The sequence below is a fragment of the Pseudoliparis swirei genome, chromosome 8 (assembly GCF_029220125.1).
Source record: "Pseudoliparis swirei isolate HS2019 ecotype Mariana Trench chromosome 8, NWPU_hadal_v1, whole genome shotgun sequence".
Lineage (NCBI taxonomy): Eukaryota > Metazoa > Chordata > Actinopteri > Perciformes > Liparidae > Pseudoliparis > Pseudoliparis swirei.
This window is the reverse complement of record NC_079395.1, coordinates 22,196,920-22,214,802: the sequence shown is the minus strand read 5'-3', so window position 1 is coordinate 22,214,802 and position 17,883 is coordinate 22,196,920. Positions and strand designations below refer to the sequence as shown.

General features: G+C 45.4%; 1 protein-coding gene across 1 annotated transcript; it reads left to right on the top strand.

The window, feature by feature from the left end:
- The first annotated feature begins 960 nt into the window (after window positions 1-960).
- LOC130197964 (polypyrimidine tract-binding protein 2-like) lies at window positions 961-13,671 on the top strand. Its single transcript, XM_056420962.1, has 17 exons — window positions 961-1,048; window positions 2,240-2,261; window positions 2,435-2,486; window positions 3,592-3,755; window positions 3,846-3,917; window positions 4,027-4,098; window positions 4,208-4,366; window positions 4,877-4,987; window positions 5,385-5,553; window positions 6,078-6,155; window positions 6,875-6,987; window positions 10,054-10,087; window positions 11,462-11,554; window positions 11,671-11,787; window positions 12,188-12,287; window positions 12,393-12,470; window positions 12,579-13,671. Exons 1-17 carry the CDS (start codon window positions 1,041-1,043, stop codon window positions 12,706-12,708), a joined length of 1,572 nt encoding a protein of 523 aa, XP_056276937.1. The 5' UTR covers window positions 961-1,040; the 3' UTR covers window positions 12,709-13,671.
- The last annotated feature ends 4,212 nt before the right edge of the window (window positions 13,672-17,883 follow it).

Genomic DNA, 17,883 nt, shown 5'->3' with positions numbered 1-17,883 from the left:
GTTATGTTTCTTTATATTTCTGCTACATTCAGAATAAAATACACTTTTCACTATATTTACTTATCAATAACATGCACATTTATATATGTATATATATGTATACATTGTATGTATATATGTATATAAATGTATATATGTATATGTATATATATGTATGTGTATATGTATATATGTGTATGTATATATATATATATATATATATATATATATATGTATGTGTGTGTACATATTATATAACTCTTTACATCATTAAAATGATGGGCACCCCTCTTGAACAGGAAACTTTGTAAAAGAGAATACACCATGTAATAAATAAATGTATTAATATTTATTCAATCATTTAGACAGTTAATAACATAATGACAAATATTATGGTAAGGACTCTAACAGTCACGTGGTTTGCTGTATTTGATCTGAACGACATAATCATAAAGCAGGGGCGTCTCTAGGATTTTGATACATCTGGGGCTTAGCCAGTGCAGCTTAGATAGGAAAGTGACCCACGGCGAGCGTTGTCGACGGGGGGCTACTGCTAGTGAGAGTGTGCTCACCTGTGTCCTCACCTGTGTGCGCGGATCACGGCAGAGCGATGCGCGTTATGGGAGCGGCGGCGCTGGGCTTAGCCCAGTAGAGTGAAGCAGATGAGTGAAGCAGCGAAATGTGTAGACATAGAAACACTCTCAGACAGCCTGACTCCGCTGTTTTGGGTGAATGACATCACGTGCGACCTGGAGGTGTTAACCACTTGTGTGCCAAATCTTTTTATTATTTTTTTAATTAACATTCGTGGCTAATTAAAAAACATCCGGGGCTTTAGCCTAGGGACGCCACTGTCATAAAGTATAGCGCCGGCTGCCTTTTTTCATTATGAATCAGTCGTTCGCCCTCCAGAGCAGAAGGTGGCGCTGACGCACCTAATGTCACTGGCAGTTGCCAAAAGCCCTTAAAACACCAGAAGAAGAAAAACGCCCATTTTGCTCCCGCTGTCAAGGCATCGAGTGTGCTGAGTATCAACAGACGGAAGAGGACAAAGAGCAGCAATGGACGGGTAAATATTACCACTCCTGCTTCCAGTTCGTCTTCCCGCTGCTGGGCACGTGACATGGGCAGAAAGAACCGCGCCCCGTGCTTTTAATGTCGTATATGCTAACTGTTAGCTCAGCCGCGAGCCTTTATACTGAATATATAATATAGCGAAGAACATGATGCAAGCTAAACATCGGCACCAGCTGCCCCCGAAGACGTGTTGCGGTCTCCCTCGTGGAGAACCTCGCACTGACGGTAGACCTGCGCATCACGTGGGTCTTCTGACTTCGGCAATGTCACAGCTAGCTTTATATTAATGTAGCTGACGTTACCGGTAACGGGGGGGGGGACGTGTAGGTTGAATGTGCGCGTGATTAAATGGCGACAAACGTGATGATCGGTTGGCATTAGCGTAACGAGGCATTGGCCCCGGTGTGCGGTCCCCGAAGCGGCGCGCGCACCTGTCAGTTGGTTCCTTTGTCTGGAGCTTTGTCTCCACCGGTGTTGCGGTTTAAGAAGCGACCGTGTTAACTGGCGACGTTGAACCGAACGCGTCCGTTGTTGTCGTCGTTAGACAGGTGCTGAAAATAAGAAGAAAACACGTAGCTATACCCCCGTGAATGCCGCGGTGTTTAATTTGTATAGTATATATTATTATGTATAGGGTTTGACACTGTATTACAACATTAAACCAAGTGGCATTCACGAGGACAGCTATACGTGTTCTCTATCATATTCTTCGAACGGCCGTCGTAACCACGACAACGGACGTATCCGGCTGAAAAGTCGCCAGTTAACAGGGTCGCCTGTTAACCCGTAACACCAGCGTATTGAGAGCAGACAAAACGTGTCATTTAACCATGATGATGAATTTCAAAGTGGAAAGGGATATTTATATATTTTAGTCATATAAATTGCAACCTCACTGAATTCTTACATTTGAGTGGAGAAGCCTCACATATTTTAAGATTAAAATAGTGATTATTATGTAACTCCTGCGCGTGTATTTTGGGCGTGTTTGAAGCCGCTTCGCCTCACATGGTGGTCTTTGTGATGAACAGTACGTGTGTGCCAGTTTGTTATTACTTGTTATTAGTTGTTGTCGGTGTACCCCTTTACTTTCATATTGAAAGGTTGCATATTGTGAGCAGTTCAAGTAACATCATTTGCAATTGTTTTTTCCTCCATCCCCCTGCATCCTCGACATTGACAGTGATGTTGCAGTTGGTGTGAAGGCAAGCAGATCTACTTTTTTATTACTATGGAACACCTTTGTATTTACTAGGTCAACGTGAATAGATTTAATGCTCTTTTATTAGTTGGCTAATAAAAAGTAATGGTAATATTTTGGGAATTTGTCAGAAGTTGGAATGTAAATGAAAGTAAAATGTCTTTTCTTCTTTTCCAGAGAGGCTCAGATGAGCTCAACGTGTACAGTAGCAGCCCCACCCCTCTGACCGGTAAGCAACAACATATATATATATATATATATATATATATATATTATAGTATGAAGACTTTAGTTTTGAAGACCATTTTTAACATATTTTAATAAAATGAGTGGGTGAGTGAATTGTTTAATGTTCTTTTAAGAATGTATTATGAATCTGTGAATTACATTTCAATTTAGAAAATTATTTAATATTTATATATTGTAATTATTTAAAAAACAATATATAATAATTATAAAAAGATGAAAATATCTATAATTATAAATTATATAATAAAAACAAATTACATCTTCAAATAAATCTTTTCTGGATTTACCCATTCGTGCCCAAATTTAGTATGTTAAGGAAAAATGACAACAACTGGTCTTAAAATCTGGTGCAGTCATATTTTTGGCAAATATCTAACAGAACAACTTGTCTTTTCAAATTGTAGTATGAAATTTTCAAATAATCCATAAACAGAATTATTTAAAAAGGAAGATACAATTTGTTCCTTAATTATAATAAAATGTATATAAATACAGGCAGTACTCCCATGTCCCCAAAGAGTACATGGTACGAGAGAAAAAACTCACTTTTTACCAGTTGGACCGGAGGAGAACATGTCTATAGATTTGTGCTGAGAACACTTCCACCAATTTTAAAATATGAAATTAAATTTCATATTTCAGTTGCCTGCCAACAATGCTGTATAACATGTCAACATTTCCTAAATCCCAAAGTGATACAATCACATCTCTGGTTCTGTCTGACTAACGAAATAACCAGAAGACAAAAACAATGTATTACTTCCAGACGTGTGTCTTCGGGTCGAGGAAATATTTTGCCTTTTTGCTTGAAACATCACTTTAACAATAAATTGAGTTTTGAGATTATTCTTTAAAAGGGGTCTCGTCATCCACTTAAAGGCCATTTCTACCTCAGACAAGTTGACGGGTCATCGCAGTAAAAGCATGTTTAACGAATAACATTAGTGATGGCTAAGGGCCCTGGTATCATGAAGTGAAGCAGCTAGATAGAGCTTATCCCCTTTTTAGTGTTTATACTTGTGCTCTGACTGGAGCTTTAGTTCTAGAGTCGTGATGATGTGAGTTACCTGCATGTTCATGTTCAGCGAACGGCAGTGACAGTAAGAAGCAGCGGCTGGAAGAGTGCCCTCCCTCCAGAGTGCTCCACATCAGGAAGCTTCCCAATGAAGTGTCAGAGACCGAAGTCATTGCCTTGGGGCTGCCCTTTGGAAAGGTGACCAACATTCTGATGCTGAAGGGGAAAAACCAGGTACACGACAACAGTCTTTCAGGACCGCGACTCATTGTCCTGGAGGGGATGTTTAAGCTGAATATTGCTGTGTGTGTGTTTTTCCCCCAGGCCTTCCTGGAGTTGGGCACAGAAGAAGCGGCCATTACGATGGTGAACTACTACGCGGCCGTCACGCCCCAGGTCTGAAGTGCATCACTGTCCTTTCCTGTTGCACGTTATTAATAATGCATCTTCCTGTTGTAAGTGCTGCTCGCTGAAACGTGAATTCCTCGGCTCTTCTTCTGTTTAGGTGAGAAACAACCCCGTCTTCATCCAGTACTCCAACCACAAGGAGCTGAAAACGGACTCTGCTCTGAACCAGGTAACTCATCGCCGTACAGCGAACGCATCCTTCAGCCGGACCAGGGTTAGACTGACGTGGCACTGGAGGCCTTTACCGTTCATCATGCATCTTTTCCCTCACCCCCTAGAGGGCCCAGGCGGTGTTGCAGGCGGTGTCCGCCGTTCAGGATGGAAGCTCTCCATCCTCTGACCCTGGGGTGTTGGACCTAACTCCGCCCCCCAGCCCGGTCCTGCGAATCATCATCGACAACATGTTTTATCCTGTGACGCTGGACGTTCTACAGCAGGTAACCCCCCCCCTCCACACACACACACACACACACACACACACACACACACACACACACACACACACACAGAGTCCCAGAGTCATGTTTGTCTTCCCCTTTTCATGTTTGGACCTTCTTGGTCTAAAAAAACAAGCAAAACAGCATCTTTAAAGAAAGACATTTAATAATAAATGTACTTTTGCATGAGGCCTTTAATACTGGGTGACTTGTGACAATGAGTGTGTGTCTGCGAGGGCGGTGACACAAGTCAAAGTTTTGTATTTTTATATTTTATATTCAAAGGTTCTATTGAGGTTGAATGATGCTTTGGAGGTCAGTCATCATATTTTAGGATTACGTCACCCTAGAAAAGAGAAATCGATTAAAATGTTCTTATTGACGCCAACAAATATATGTATTGAAGCAGAATCCTTCATGAGATGATGTATCTTATAGTGGAAATGATTCCATCAACCTTTTATCTTTTAGTGTCCTAGTTATTCTCTATTAATGTGTTGATTCTTCCAGATCTTCAGTAAGTTCGGGACCGTCATGAAGATCATAACCTTCACCAAGAACAACCAGTTTCAGGCTCTTCTGCAGTTCAGCGACCCCGTCAATGCACAGCAGGCTAAACTGGTAGGATCACCACCATATTACCTTCTCTCTATTCAAATCCCTTAATATCGAAACGACAGATTCAGATTGTAATCCTTTTTATTTTTATGATGCAGTAACATGCTTTGATGGACTTGTGTGGCCTCTAAGTGCATGTCCAGTAATGGTGGCACAATCATATGTCAAATGATTCACATTTCAGGTTGAACCTAGCAGCTCCTCATTCTGCCCGTTAGTGCCCAACATTTAAATCGGGCAGTTCACATCGGACCTTTGAGCCTTTTTTAACTTTCCTGGCATCACAGCGTCGGCCCGGCGGACTCACGGCTGTAAAATGACCCCCTCAGTACGACTCTTGGGTTTATTTCACCATTGTTACGACTCTTCCTCTCCCTCTTCCTCCTCCTCTGCTCTCCAGTCTCTGGATGGACAGAACATCTATAACTCCTGCTGCACGCTGCGGATCGACTTCAGTAAGCTGGTCAACCTCAACGTCAAGTACAACAACGACAAGAGCCGAGATTACACCCGGCCCGACCTCCCCACCGGAGACGGGGACTTGCTCAACAAGGACCATTCTCTCCTGGGTAAACTCGCCTCTGTCTATTCACGTCTCCTTCCAGGGTCTCATAACGTTTCACCAGATGTAATGCCATGAGAGGACACGCCACAGAACCCGGACCGTACAGAAGCGACTGATCTTCGCTGGGTTGATGGATGTGTGCACAGACGCAACGGCCCCCGACTCGTTCACATGACATCTTTTGCCTGTTTGCGCGTCGACCTCTGAGACTGCTCTGCCCCGTCGGCTCGCCGTGTTCACGAGCATATCTTCCATATGCGTAGTCAACCCGTCTGTACAACTCTCTGCCGGTGTGATGCTGCTGACCCCTGACCCTGTCGCATCACCTGTGCGTTATTTGACATTTGGTGATTTTCAAAACGCTGAGAGAACGGGTCAGTTTGTAACGTTTCTGCCCACCACCTCCTCCCCACTCCCTCTGGAGGTCAGGTGGTGGTGTCTGAGTCCGGTATTCTACTGGCTGTTTGTGTTCTTGCGATGATTGTTCTGTCTTGTGGTATAAATCCAGTGGTTGTGGTTGTCTTGCAGGTACCCCGTCTGGAGCAATGGCTTCCTACTCCAGCGGAGGAGGGTACTCGTCTTCTCTCTCCATGTCGCATGGCGGAGGTACCGATCCTTCCTCTGTGGTTCTTTGGTTCTCTCTGTTGTTTGCTGCGTGTCTGCTGTCTCATGTCCTGCTGGTCCGGATGTGCTCGGGCTGGAAAGTGTTTCATCTCAATGGCTTCCGGTCGGTTGATGTTGGAGCTCAACGATTGGATGAATTGATATTGAACCCTGTGTCCTCTGCCCTCGCCTAATGTCAGCTGGGGTCGGCTCCAGCGCCCCGCGACCCTAAAGAAGGATACGCGGTTTGGATAATGGAAACAAATGAATAAATTCAACCCTTTCCTAAGCGGCTTGGTACGATCACAGATGTTCCTGCTCGTCTTTCGGAAGTCATGAGAATGAATTGATGGTGATGATGAGATCTTTGAATCAGATGTCAGACACTAGAGTTTCTTTGCTTGGAATTGAAAGAATCTGTTGCAATACAGAGGTTCCTTAGCGAGTTGCCACTTACGTGTGTGTGTGTGTGTCTCTCTGTGTGTCAATATCTCTCATTTAAAAATACAATATTAAATCCTTTTCTTTAAATCCTAATCCTAGTTTTCATTAATTGCCGTGAACATTAACCAGCGTGTTTTGTCTCGTTAGTGTTATGGTTTGAATCCCCAAGCCTGTTGCCTCTGACCTGTCGGTGGCCTCTGACCTCTCGGTGGCCTCTGACCTGTCGGTGGCCTCTGACCTCTCGGTGGCCTCTGACCTGTCGATTGCCTCCCCAACAGGCGCCATGAGTCCTCTGAGCGCGGCAGCAGCGGCTGCAGCTGCCGCCGGCCGCGTCGCCCTGTCCGGCTCCGGAGTGTCGGGAGTCCTGTTGGCATCCAACCTAAACGAAGAGGTACGTTAGCCACACGCACAACTGTCTCCAAGTCGCTCATTTAACTTCCTGTTCAACAGACGCCACGGGAAGGTTTTCTGGACTTGACCGTAGCGCACCGTATTCCTGTGTGGTTGTTTGTGTGCTTCGCCCACGTTGCAGCTGCATCTGTGATATGGACTTAATGCATTCATGAAGCAACGTGCACCCAGTCGCACACTCGCACATCAATGGCAGGTCTCTCTGCTCTTTAGGATCTAAGATGGTGCGTCCTTCAAGGTCAATTTGGGTTCCCAGTGTCTTGCCCAAGGACACATCGACATGCGGACTGGAGGAGCCGGGATTGAATTGCCCATCTTTCCGATTTAGTGGAGGACCTGCGTCAGTCTCTGAGCCACGTATAATCTGTATTGTGTAATTCCGATGGATTCGTGGGGCGCAAAGTGTCGACGTGTACGTCTCGCGTGCATTTAAGGCCTGTCCAACGCCACTTCTGCTCGTTTAAATGGAGCATAATCTGGGCGGAGAGTAAGGTGCCCGGGGTCAAATATGTTGGGTCTTGGTTACTCAAAGGTGCGATTGAACCAATCGGTGGCCACCTCCATTCCTGTAAAAAGAACAGGTGCACTTGCATGGCGCATTCAGCAAGGTGAATTATTTCTTCTGCTTGTGCACAAAATGCTGACGATGGAGCAGCGGACGCCGTCCGGCAGAGACCCCACTGGACTGTAAAGGCCCAGATAATCCACTTCACTTGAGGAGGAGAGCGTGTGCATGCACGCGTTAAAAATAGGGCGTAACACATCCTTTTTAAATGGCAGGAAAGTAGTCTGCTCCTGACTTTAGAGCCAGGTTTTTGAGGCACAGAGAAGGAGGCAGGTCCAATGGGAAGGAGTAGGGCCAATGGGAAGGAGGTAGGGCCAATGGGAAGGAGTAGGGCCAATGGGAAGGAGGTAGGGCCAATGGGAAGGAGGCAGGTCCAATGGGAATGAGTAGGGCCATTGGGAAGGAGGCAGGTCCATTGGGAATGAGTAGGGCCAATGGGAAGGAGGTAGGACCAATGGGAAGGAGGCAGGGCCATTGGGAAGGAGGCAGGGCCATTGGGAAGGAGGCAGGGCCATTGGGAAGGAAGCAGGTCCAATGGGAATGAGTAGGGCCATTGGGAAGGAGGCAGGTCCATTGGGAATGAGGTAGGACCAATGGGAAGGAGGCAGGAGAAGCCTCCGGGGAGGAAGCTGAGTTAGTAACACATGCATTCTGTCTTTATATCCGACCTGAACACCAACATACTTCTATTATTATTATCTTTAGATTTCTGTTTCGTTTGAGCAATGTTCTGTTTATTCTCTAACTTCTGAATGTGCTCTTACTCTTCCGTCTGTATCTCTACAGTATCTGTTTCTGTGTGTTCCATCTCTCCGTCAGAATCTTCCCTCCCTCCCTTACTCTCTCTCCATAGTGGTGGGATGGTTTTCATACTTTTTCTTTATTAGAGGTTTAATGAAGAACAACGGACATTGAAAATAATTATATATGTATATCTATATGTGTGTGTATATATATATGAGTCTATATATATATATGTGTGTATATATATATATGTATGTGTATATGTGTATATATATAATAATATATATATACATGTATATATTGCACATGCGTACATGTCGTGACTCTGAATCTGTTTTATGTTAACGATACACACTTATAAGACGGAACAGCCCCTCAGACTCGTCCCCTCCCTGTACTTCCCGGTCTCGTGAGGTGTTTAACCATCTAGCCACCAGGAGATAACGTCCCACCGCTGGAGGAGCAGAGCCGTCAGAAGCCGTGGCCCCGTTTCCCCGTCTTATACGTCGTGTTCATTGTTTGCATTCATGGATTCAGAGACGGCCGTCATGTTCGTTTCTATTGCTTTTATTTTGCTGCTGGCAGGATTTTTACCGTTTACTCTCACTCCTTAATGTGCACGTACATAAACAAATGTGTTATTTCGTGCCTATTCTTTTTCTAGCTCTTTCCCATTGTACTCCTTTTTTATTAGGGAGACCCAAAATACATATTTTAATGTGAAACATCTGCCAGTGGTGCTGGATTATCGCTCATGGTGGCAACGACCGGAGAATCGCTCCGTGCTTCAAGTGGAAGAATCTTGGAAGTGCAAAATAACAAAGTCAGAAACTGAAACCTTTCTTGGCCACGCCCCCTTACCACAGTGTGCCCAGCCTCCCGTTCAGCGCGGCAGCGCGGGGCTCCTGCTGGGTCAAAAGAAATCTGTCCAACCGGCTCTTGTTCCGTGGTTTAGTCGTGAGATTTTCGACCTTGAAAACTATCTGCAATGACCTTTCAGTCGTGTTCACATGGAGCTCCTCGTCTCTGTCTGACCTGCCTGTCCTAGTCGCCAGTCCGTCTGGCGCCTGTAACCTCGTGGGATCTGCTTGGCCGTCTGCTTCGTGGCTCCGCCCCCTTTTGGTTTGAGACCTTCACCTTCATCTTATTTATTTCATGCTTTATTCATTATTTTCTACCTTCCTCCCAGCTGTTCTTTTCCTCGCTGATAAAACGCATCCAGCAGGGGATATGCGTGCGATAACAGAACTGGAAGAAGTCTGTGTGTGTGTGTGTGTGTGTTTGGATTCAAACCAGCGATCATTCAGACTCCGTTGATGTTCCACTGATGCTCTGTTTACTGACCTCTGCTTTGGTTTTTGTCCTCTCCTCCTTTCTCCCTTCCCCCCCGCCTCCTATCTTCCCCTCCTCTGCTCCTCCCTTCCTATGTTTATTGTCTCGCACCCTTTAATGTTGGCCACGCCCCTTAAACTCTCCCCTCCTGTACGTTTACCCAAATTGTGTTCCTTCCCGTTCACTTGTCTTAAACCCAACTTTGGGTTTTGCCCTTTTGACCCCCCCCCTCCCCCGCCCACTACCCTTCCCATGCCCTTCATCTTTGCTCCACCCCTTCATCACCATGGAAACCACCACCTCCCCTCTCGTCCAACGCCGGGCGGTCTGATCTGTACCTTCGTCTCTCCTCTTCCTCTGCTCCTCCTCTTCCTGTCCTCTGCTCTGCGGTCTCTCTCTCTAAAGATGGTCACGCCTCAAAGTATCTTTACCCTCTTCGGTATGTTCAACCTCTTCTATTCTATCTGTGTATCTCTCTCTGTTAATCCAATTCTGTTCATTTCTTCAGTGATGTCGTGGACAAGCTATTCCTCTGTACCGTTCTGCCTCTTTAAGCCCCTCCCCCTTGCACAGAGTTAAGAGATCTTCGTCTGTCTCTGTTGAATGAAAAGTGAGTCTGGGATCGTCCGTTTGAGCGACTCTGTTCCTCTTTCCTCCTCGCTGCAATCATCCGAAAGCATAAGCAGCCCATGTTCACGTCCAGTAGCTAGCGTAGCATCGCAGCGCTAACCTACTCTGCCGATGTTTAGCGCCTCAGGTTTTTTTACTTTGAAACGTAACATTTCAGGAATGTTTTAAACGTTTGAACACGACGAGCTCCAAATCTACTGAACCGGCCTGAGGACGGAGACGCCGAGGACCCTGGGAAAAGCTGACTGTAGCTATGCCGCGATTGGGGCGGGACTTAGCGATGAGTCAATTGGCATATTCCCAAATTGCTAATCACAACAACAACAAAAAAACTGATTTCTCATTGCGATCTTGTCTTGGCAACATTTTATCCTGGCCTTTAATTCCATAAGTGACTCCGCTCGGCTTAAGATGCTAGAAGAAATCGTCATTTATTCACTATTCTCCAGATTATAATGTCAACTAGAATGTTCAGTTTACCAGAGACGCATGGATCCTCGTGTCTGTCCTCGCCGCTTCACGGCTGGTCCTGACGGTCCAGTGGACTCGCTCCGAGTCGTGAAACATTTCCGTCTTTTTGCCTTTTTTTCCCCTCCAGAATTTGGGTCGATCGAGAGCCGTCAGTTTTCTTTTTCATAGTTCACTTTTTTTATCGGTCGCGTTACCAGCCCAACAATAATCCCATATTGTTGTCCTTGTACTTGGACAAGAACTTTTTCTGCGTTTACTGCACGCGTTTCACCAGAACACCTCGTCTTTGTGAGGCTCGTGCATGTGTTTTTAAAAGTGACACGGTTCATTTAGTGTTTTATATTTAGAATAACCGATCTTCAAACTGGATTTGTGACTCGCCGCTCAGCCAGGTGTGCCGGGTGTATGTGGGCGGTCACGGCCTCACGCCATTCGCTCACACAGACGGGTTCGATTCAGTTTCTCGAGGAAGTCAAATGGGAAGATTCCGTCTTTTCTTTTCATTTGTCTTTCTTGCACTAACTTTATTCCTTCCGTCCTTCACACCTCTCCTTTTTATTTTATTTTTTTATCTTCGTCGGCTCCATCTCTCCTGCTCTGTCTCTTCTGTCCTCCTCCTCATCTCCTGCTCCACCATGCTCTCTCTCTCTCTCTCGCTCGCTCTCTCTTTCCCTCTCTGGGTCTGCCTCTCTCGCTCTCTCCCGACCTTCAGGAGTCTACGGTGATGTCCAGAGGGTGAAGATCCTCTACAACAAGAAGGACAGTGCTCTGATACAGCTCTCCGATGGCAACCAGGCTCAGCTGGGTGAGTGTTTTACAGTCGCCATAGGATTAATCCAACATGTATGTATATTTTACATATTGATGTATCAGGAAACATCTGTTGGACTCGTGACATGTTTCTGTCTTTCCTCCCCGTAGCGATGAGCCACTTGAATGGTCAGAAGGTGTTTGGTAAAGTGATGCGAGTGACTCTGTCTAAACACCAAACCGTGGCCTTGCCCCGAGACGGACTGGATGACCAGCTGCTCACGAAAGGTACGAGTGGTTCTGCATCCTAATTTATAATGCGTAGTATGCATTAGCGGGTCATGGTTTATTTGTTCAGTCAAAAAGTTTCTCACAGCAGCATCCTTTTCTTTTCTTAACCTGTATGTCTTACAGAGTACTAATAATAATATTGTATTTTAATATTTTCGAAATATTTGTTACACAAGTATTTGTCAATGAGGGTATATATATACATATTTTTTATTATTTTTTTTATTATATATATTTAGATATGTATATAATTTTTATTATATATATATTTTTAAACATATGTATATAGATTTTTAAACATATATATATATGTTTTTATATATATTTTTTTTAAATATATAATATATATATAATATATATTTCATATATATATTAATATAATTATTTTGTTGGACAGATTTTTCTGGCTCGCCTCTCCATCGCTTTAAGAAGCCGGGATCCAAAAACTTCCAGAACATCTTCCCTCCCTCTTCAACGCTTCACCTCTCCAACGTCCGGTAACCACGACACACAGCAGTGTAACCGGCCGGCGGCCACAGAGTGTAATGAATGTTCGCGCTTCATGCTTTGAGATGTTTCATGACTTCTCTCTGGATGTCCAGGGACGCCGTCGGGGAGGACGACCTCCGTCTGCTGTTCTCCAACGGCGGAGGAGCCGTCAAGGGCTTCAAGTTCTTCCAGTAAGAAGCTCCGTTCCCTGTGAAGCTCTTTGGGACCGATGTCTCTCCTGAGGTGTGTTTGCCGTCTCCGATGGAGCTGGCCTTGAAGTGCGTCCTCTCCCCCTGCAGGGACCATAAGATGGCCCTGATCCAGATGACGTCGGTGGAGGAGGCGATCGAGACCCTGATGGAGCTCCACAACTACGACATGGGAGGGAACCACCACCTGAAAGTTTCATTTTCAAAGTCCACCATCTGACCCCGAAACCTCGAGATCTGTGACGAGCGAGGAGGCCCCTCCCATTTGTCGTCCGTTCGACGTATTTACGTTAAACCTTCGCTGCGCTTTTTTCCCCGATCCTTTAATTCAGCCGTACGATGTTTTACCAGTGAGACGTGCTCCCGCTGTCCAAGAGCTTCAAACTCAACGTGACGCATTGCACACTTATTTCAGGTAAAATATTGAGAGAAATCCCAAATCCACAAAGCACATATTCTTGACCACATCACACTTTGACCATCTTAAAGGGCCACACACACCAGCTGAAAATGAGTTTTTGGTTCTCCGTGACATCACGGTGGGGGGGTGTGGCTACAGGTGAACACTGCAGACCAAAGCCTACTGGTTTTTATTTAATCTTTTATTATTTGTAATAGCAGGAGTTGTTTTGTGTTCCCCCAGCCACCCGTCGCTATGGTAACAGCATCTTATTTCCTCTCCGCTGGAGGTTTGACGTCCTGTAGTCGGTGATCTGTTTTCTTCTCTGTACGTACTTGAACCTCCCACCGTTAGTGTTTCCAAGGCAACCGGCGAGTCGATCCCCAGACCGCCGGCCGCGTCCGTCACGTTCTAATAACAAATAATTGTTCAAGCATTTTATGTTTTTCCAAGCGAGCAGCGCGCCGGAGTCCATCGGGTTGTAACTAAAAGTTGACAGTTAAAGTTAAATATGAGCAGTTTCACATCAACAGCGCCCACTCTTATACTTTAGGCATGTTGGAGCCCCGACAACATCAACACATCTCCACCCGACAACACCAACACATCTCCACCCGACAACACCAACACATCTCCACCCGACAACACCAACACATCTCCACCAAGACAACACCAACACATCTCCACCCGACAACACCAACACATCTCCACCCGACAACACCAACACATCTCCACCCGACAACACCAACACATCTCCACCCAGACAACACCAACACATCTCCACCAAGACAACACCAACACATCTCCACCCGACAACACCAACACATCTCCACCCGACAACACCAACACATCTCCACCCGACAACACCAACACATCTCCACCCAGACAACACCAACACATCTCCACCCGACAACACCAACACATCTCCACCCGACAACACCAACACATCTCCACCCAGACAACACCAACACATCTCCACCCGACAACACCAACACATCTCCACCCGACAACACCAACACATCTCCACCCGACAACACCAACACATCTCCACCCGACAACACCAACACATCTCCACCCGACAACACAACACATCTCCACCCGACAACACCAACACATCTCCACCCGACAACACCAACACATCTCCACCCGACAACACCAACACATCTCCACCCGACAACACCAACACATCTCCACCCGACAACACCAACACATCTCCACCCAGACAACATCAACACATCTCCACCCAGACAACATCAACACATCTCCACCCGACAACACCAACACATCTCCACCCGACAACACCAACACATCTCCACCCGACAACACCAACACATCTCCACCCAGACAACACCAACACATCTCCACCCGACAACACCAACACATCTCCACCCAGACAACACCAACACATCTCCACCCAGACAACACCAACACATCTCCACCCGACAACACCAACACATCTCCACCCAGACAACATCAACACATCTCCACCCAGACAACATCAACACATCTCCACCCAGACAACATCAACACATCTCCACCCGACAACACCAACACATCTCCACCCAGACAACACCAACACATCTCCACCCAGACAACACCAACACATCTCCACCCGACAACACCAACACATCTCACCCGACAACACCAACACATCTCACCAGACAACACCAACACATCTCCACCCAGACAACACCAACACATCTCCACCCAGACAACACCAACACATCTCCACCCGACAACACCAACACATCTCCACCCGACAACACCAACACATCTCCACCAAGACAACACCAACACATCTCCACCAAGACAACACCAACACATCTCCACCAAGACAACATCAACACATCTCCACCAAGACAACATCAACACATCTCCACCCGACAACACCAACACATCTCCACCCGACAACACCAACACATCTCCACCCGACAACACCAACACATCTCCACCCGACAACACCAACACATCTCCACCCGACAACACCAACACATCTCCACCAAGACAACACCAACACATCTCCACCAAGACAACACCAACACATCTCCACCCAGACAACACCAACACATCTCCACCAAGACAACACCAACACATCTCCACCCAGACGACACCAACACATCTCCACCCGACAACACCAACACATCTCCACCAAGACAACACCAACACATCTCCACCAGACAACACCAACACATCTCCACCAAGACAACACCAACACATCTCCACCAAGACAACACCAACACATCTCCATCCAGACAACACCAACACATCTCCACCCAGACGACACCAACACATCTCCACCCAGACGACACCAACACATCTCCACCCGACAACACCAACACATCTCCACCAAGACGACACCAACACATCTCCACCAAGACGACACCAACACATCTCCACCCGACAACACCAACACATCTCCACCCAGACGACACCAACACATCTCCACCAAGACGACACCAACACATCTCCACCCAGACGACACCAACACATCTCCACCCAGACGACACCAACACATCTCCACCCAGACGACACCAACACATCTCCACCCAGACGACACCAACAAATCTCCACCCAGACGACACCAACACATCTCACCCAGGCGACACCAACACATCTCCACCCAGGCGACACCAACACATCTCCACCCAGACGACACCAACACATCTCCACCCAGACGACACCAACACATCTCCACCCAGACGACACCAACACATCTCCACCCAGACGACACCAACACATCTCCACCCAGACGACACCAACACATCTCCACCCAGACGACACCAACACATCTCCACCCAGACGACACCAACACATCTCCACCCAGACGACACCAACACATCTCCACCCAGACGACACCAACACATCTCCACCCAGACGACACCAACACATCTCCACCCAGACGACACCAACACATCTCCACCCAGACGACACCAACACATCTCCACCCAGACTCCCTTTGGACTTGTAGTTTGAATAAATGGAACTACGTCTTCGGACCGCATTACCCAGAAACCCTGAGCGTACAATGGAGGAACTACTTGTTGTGTGGCGTCTGAAAAGGCCGTTTCTTCTCATGTCCTGCTGCTCCTCCGCAGCATGGCCCCCCTCCCCCACACACACACACACAATAGTTTTCATCTCGCATTGATAAGGATCCAAAGCCTCCATCGAAGAATAGAGGTGCCCGTAAAGTTTGAATCCCAGACTTTAATAGGCCGTGATGTTAGTGGGTGTACACACACACACACACACAGGATGCGTGGCTGTTGGGCCGAGGCTCCCTGTGGAAGTGGACCGTGTTCCTCCAGCAGAGGAAGATGGCTCGCCGTTTCCACCGAGGTCTTCTTCAAAGTGTTTATTTAGTATTCTTATCACGAGTCTCCGGTTCTTCACTTCCAGTTTTTCTTTATAGGAGATTGTTCATTTTCTGCTTGAAGTACGTTTTCATTTTGTGGCAAAAATGACCAATCGGCCCAAATTAAACTGTGTGTGTGTGTTCAGGCCTCTACTCTCATCTGTATCTCATCTGCCAATAAAACTTCTCTCACTCCGCTCACTCTGTTTCTCCGCTCTCACTTCTTTCTCTCAGCTCTTCCCTCTCCCACTCGCCGTGCTCCTGGAGTGTCGAGGAAACCTTTAACCCAATAGTTAGATTCGAGAACTGAACTTTACCTATTTATTGTGAATATTTGTATATCATGTAAGACACGTTAACAAAAATAGTTGTACGGGCCTTTTTCTTTTTTTACACTCCAGTCGCTCACTTACTGTTCATCTGAAAACCATCCTCTTGTTTTACTTTAAATACTTTTTTAATACTTTCGTTTGGGAACAATTCACTGCTTGGTTATAAGTAACCGTTATATTGATTTCCCTCTACCTGTGTGTTAAGTTGGACCAAATTGAGAAACATGGACCAAAAAAACACTTTAGATCTTTAAATCGACCTGGAGGGAAGTGAAACCACATCTCCTGATTGGCTTGTTGTACATCACTCTTCTGATTGGCTACTGCAGAAGTTATTAAAGCCGTTTCTCAATCAGCCTTCTTGTCCGTACTTCTCTGTACTTGTGTACTTCTCTGTACATGTGTACTTGTGTTCTCGTGACTCATCAGTCTCAGCCCGGGTACATGTTCTAATTCAAAGTCTGCTTCTCCCAAAGCACGGTCAAAATGCCCGGATGTGACTTGATCTTCCCACTTTACCCAGGATGCATCAGAGGAGACTTGTACATACTCTGGCCAGCAGATATCCTAGAATGCATTTCACACCAGAAGCATGAAACAACGCCGGAGGAGCAAATAAACAACTGACATGACTTTCTAAATACTACTGTTGTTGAGTGAGGAATGTAATGTTAGGATGTTTCAGGAGAGAAGTTAGGAGATTAAAAATTAAATCTGTGGAGGTTTGTTAGGATTCAGCCTCAAAAAGATATATATATATATCCGTTTGACTGAGGGGGTTAAAATTCATAACTTAATATTTTAATTAAACGTTATCGTTGAACTATAGTGTTGTATTTTTACTTTTGACCGAATTGTTTGCAATTACATGTGGAATATATTGATATATATACACAAATGTATATTATATACACAAATATTTATGTATGTGTATATATAACATATTTATGATATATATACACATTTATATATAAACTAAAAATGTAGAAACAATATATATATATATATAATTTTATTTTTTACACAATATATAAATACAATTATATGTATGATTATTTTATTTTGAATTGTGTGTGTGGATATACAGTTGCAATCAATTATTCAACCCCATTGCTTATTAGGTTTATTGGCAAAATATACAATTTCTCAGCTATTTGCAATAAACAAATCACACAAGAATTGTTGAAGTAGTTTAATAAAACTAATATTATACGGGTTTTATCCAAATTCAACACAAAATGCTACTTTTAATGACTTTAATGAATTTACTACAGTCTCAAAATGATTCAACCCCTTCATGACATCATC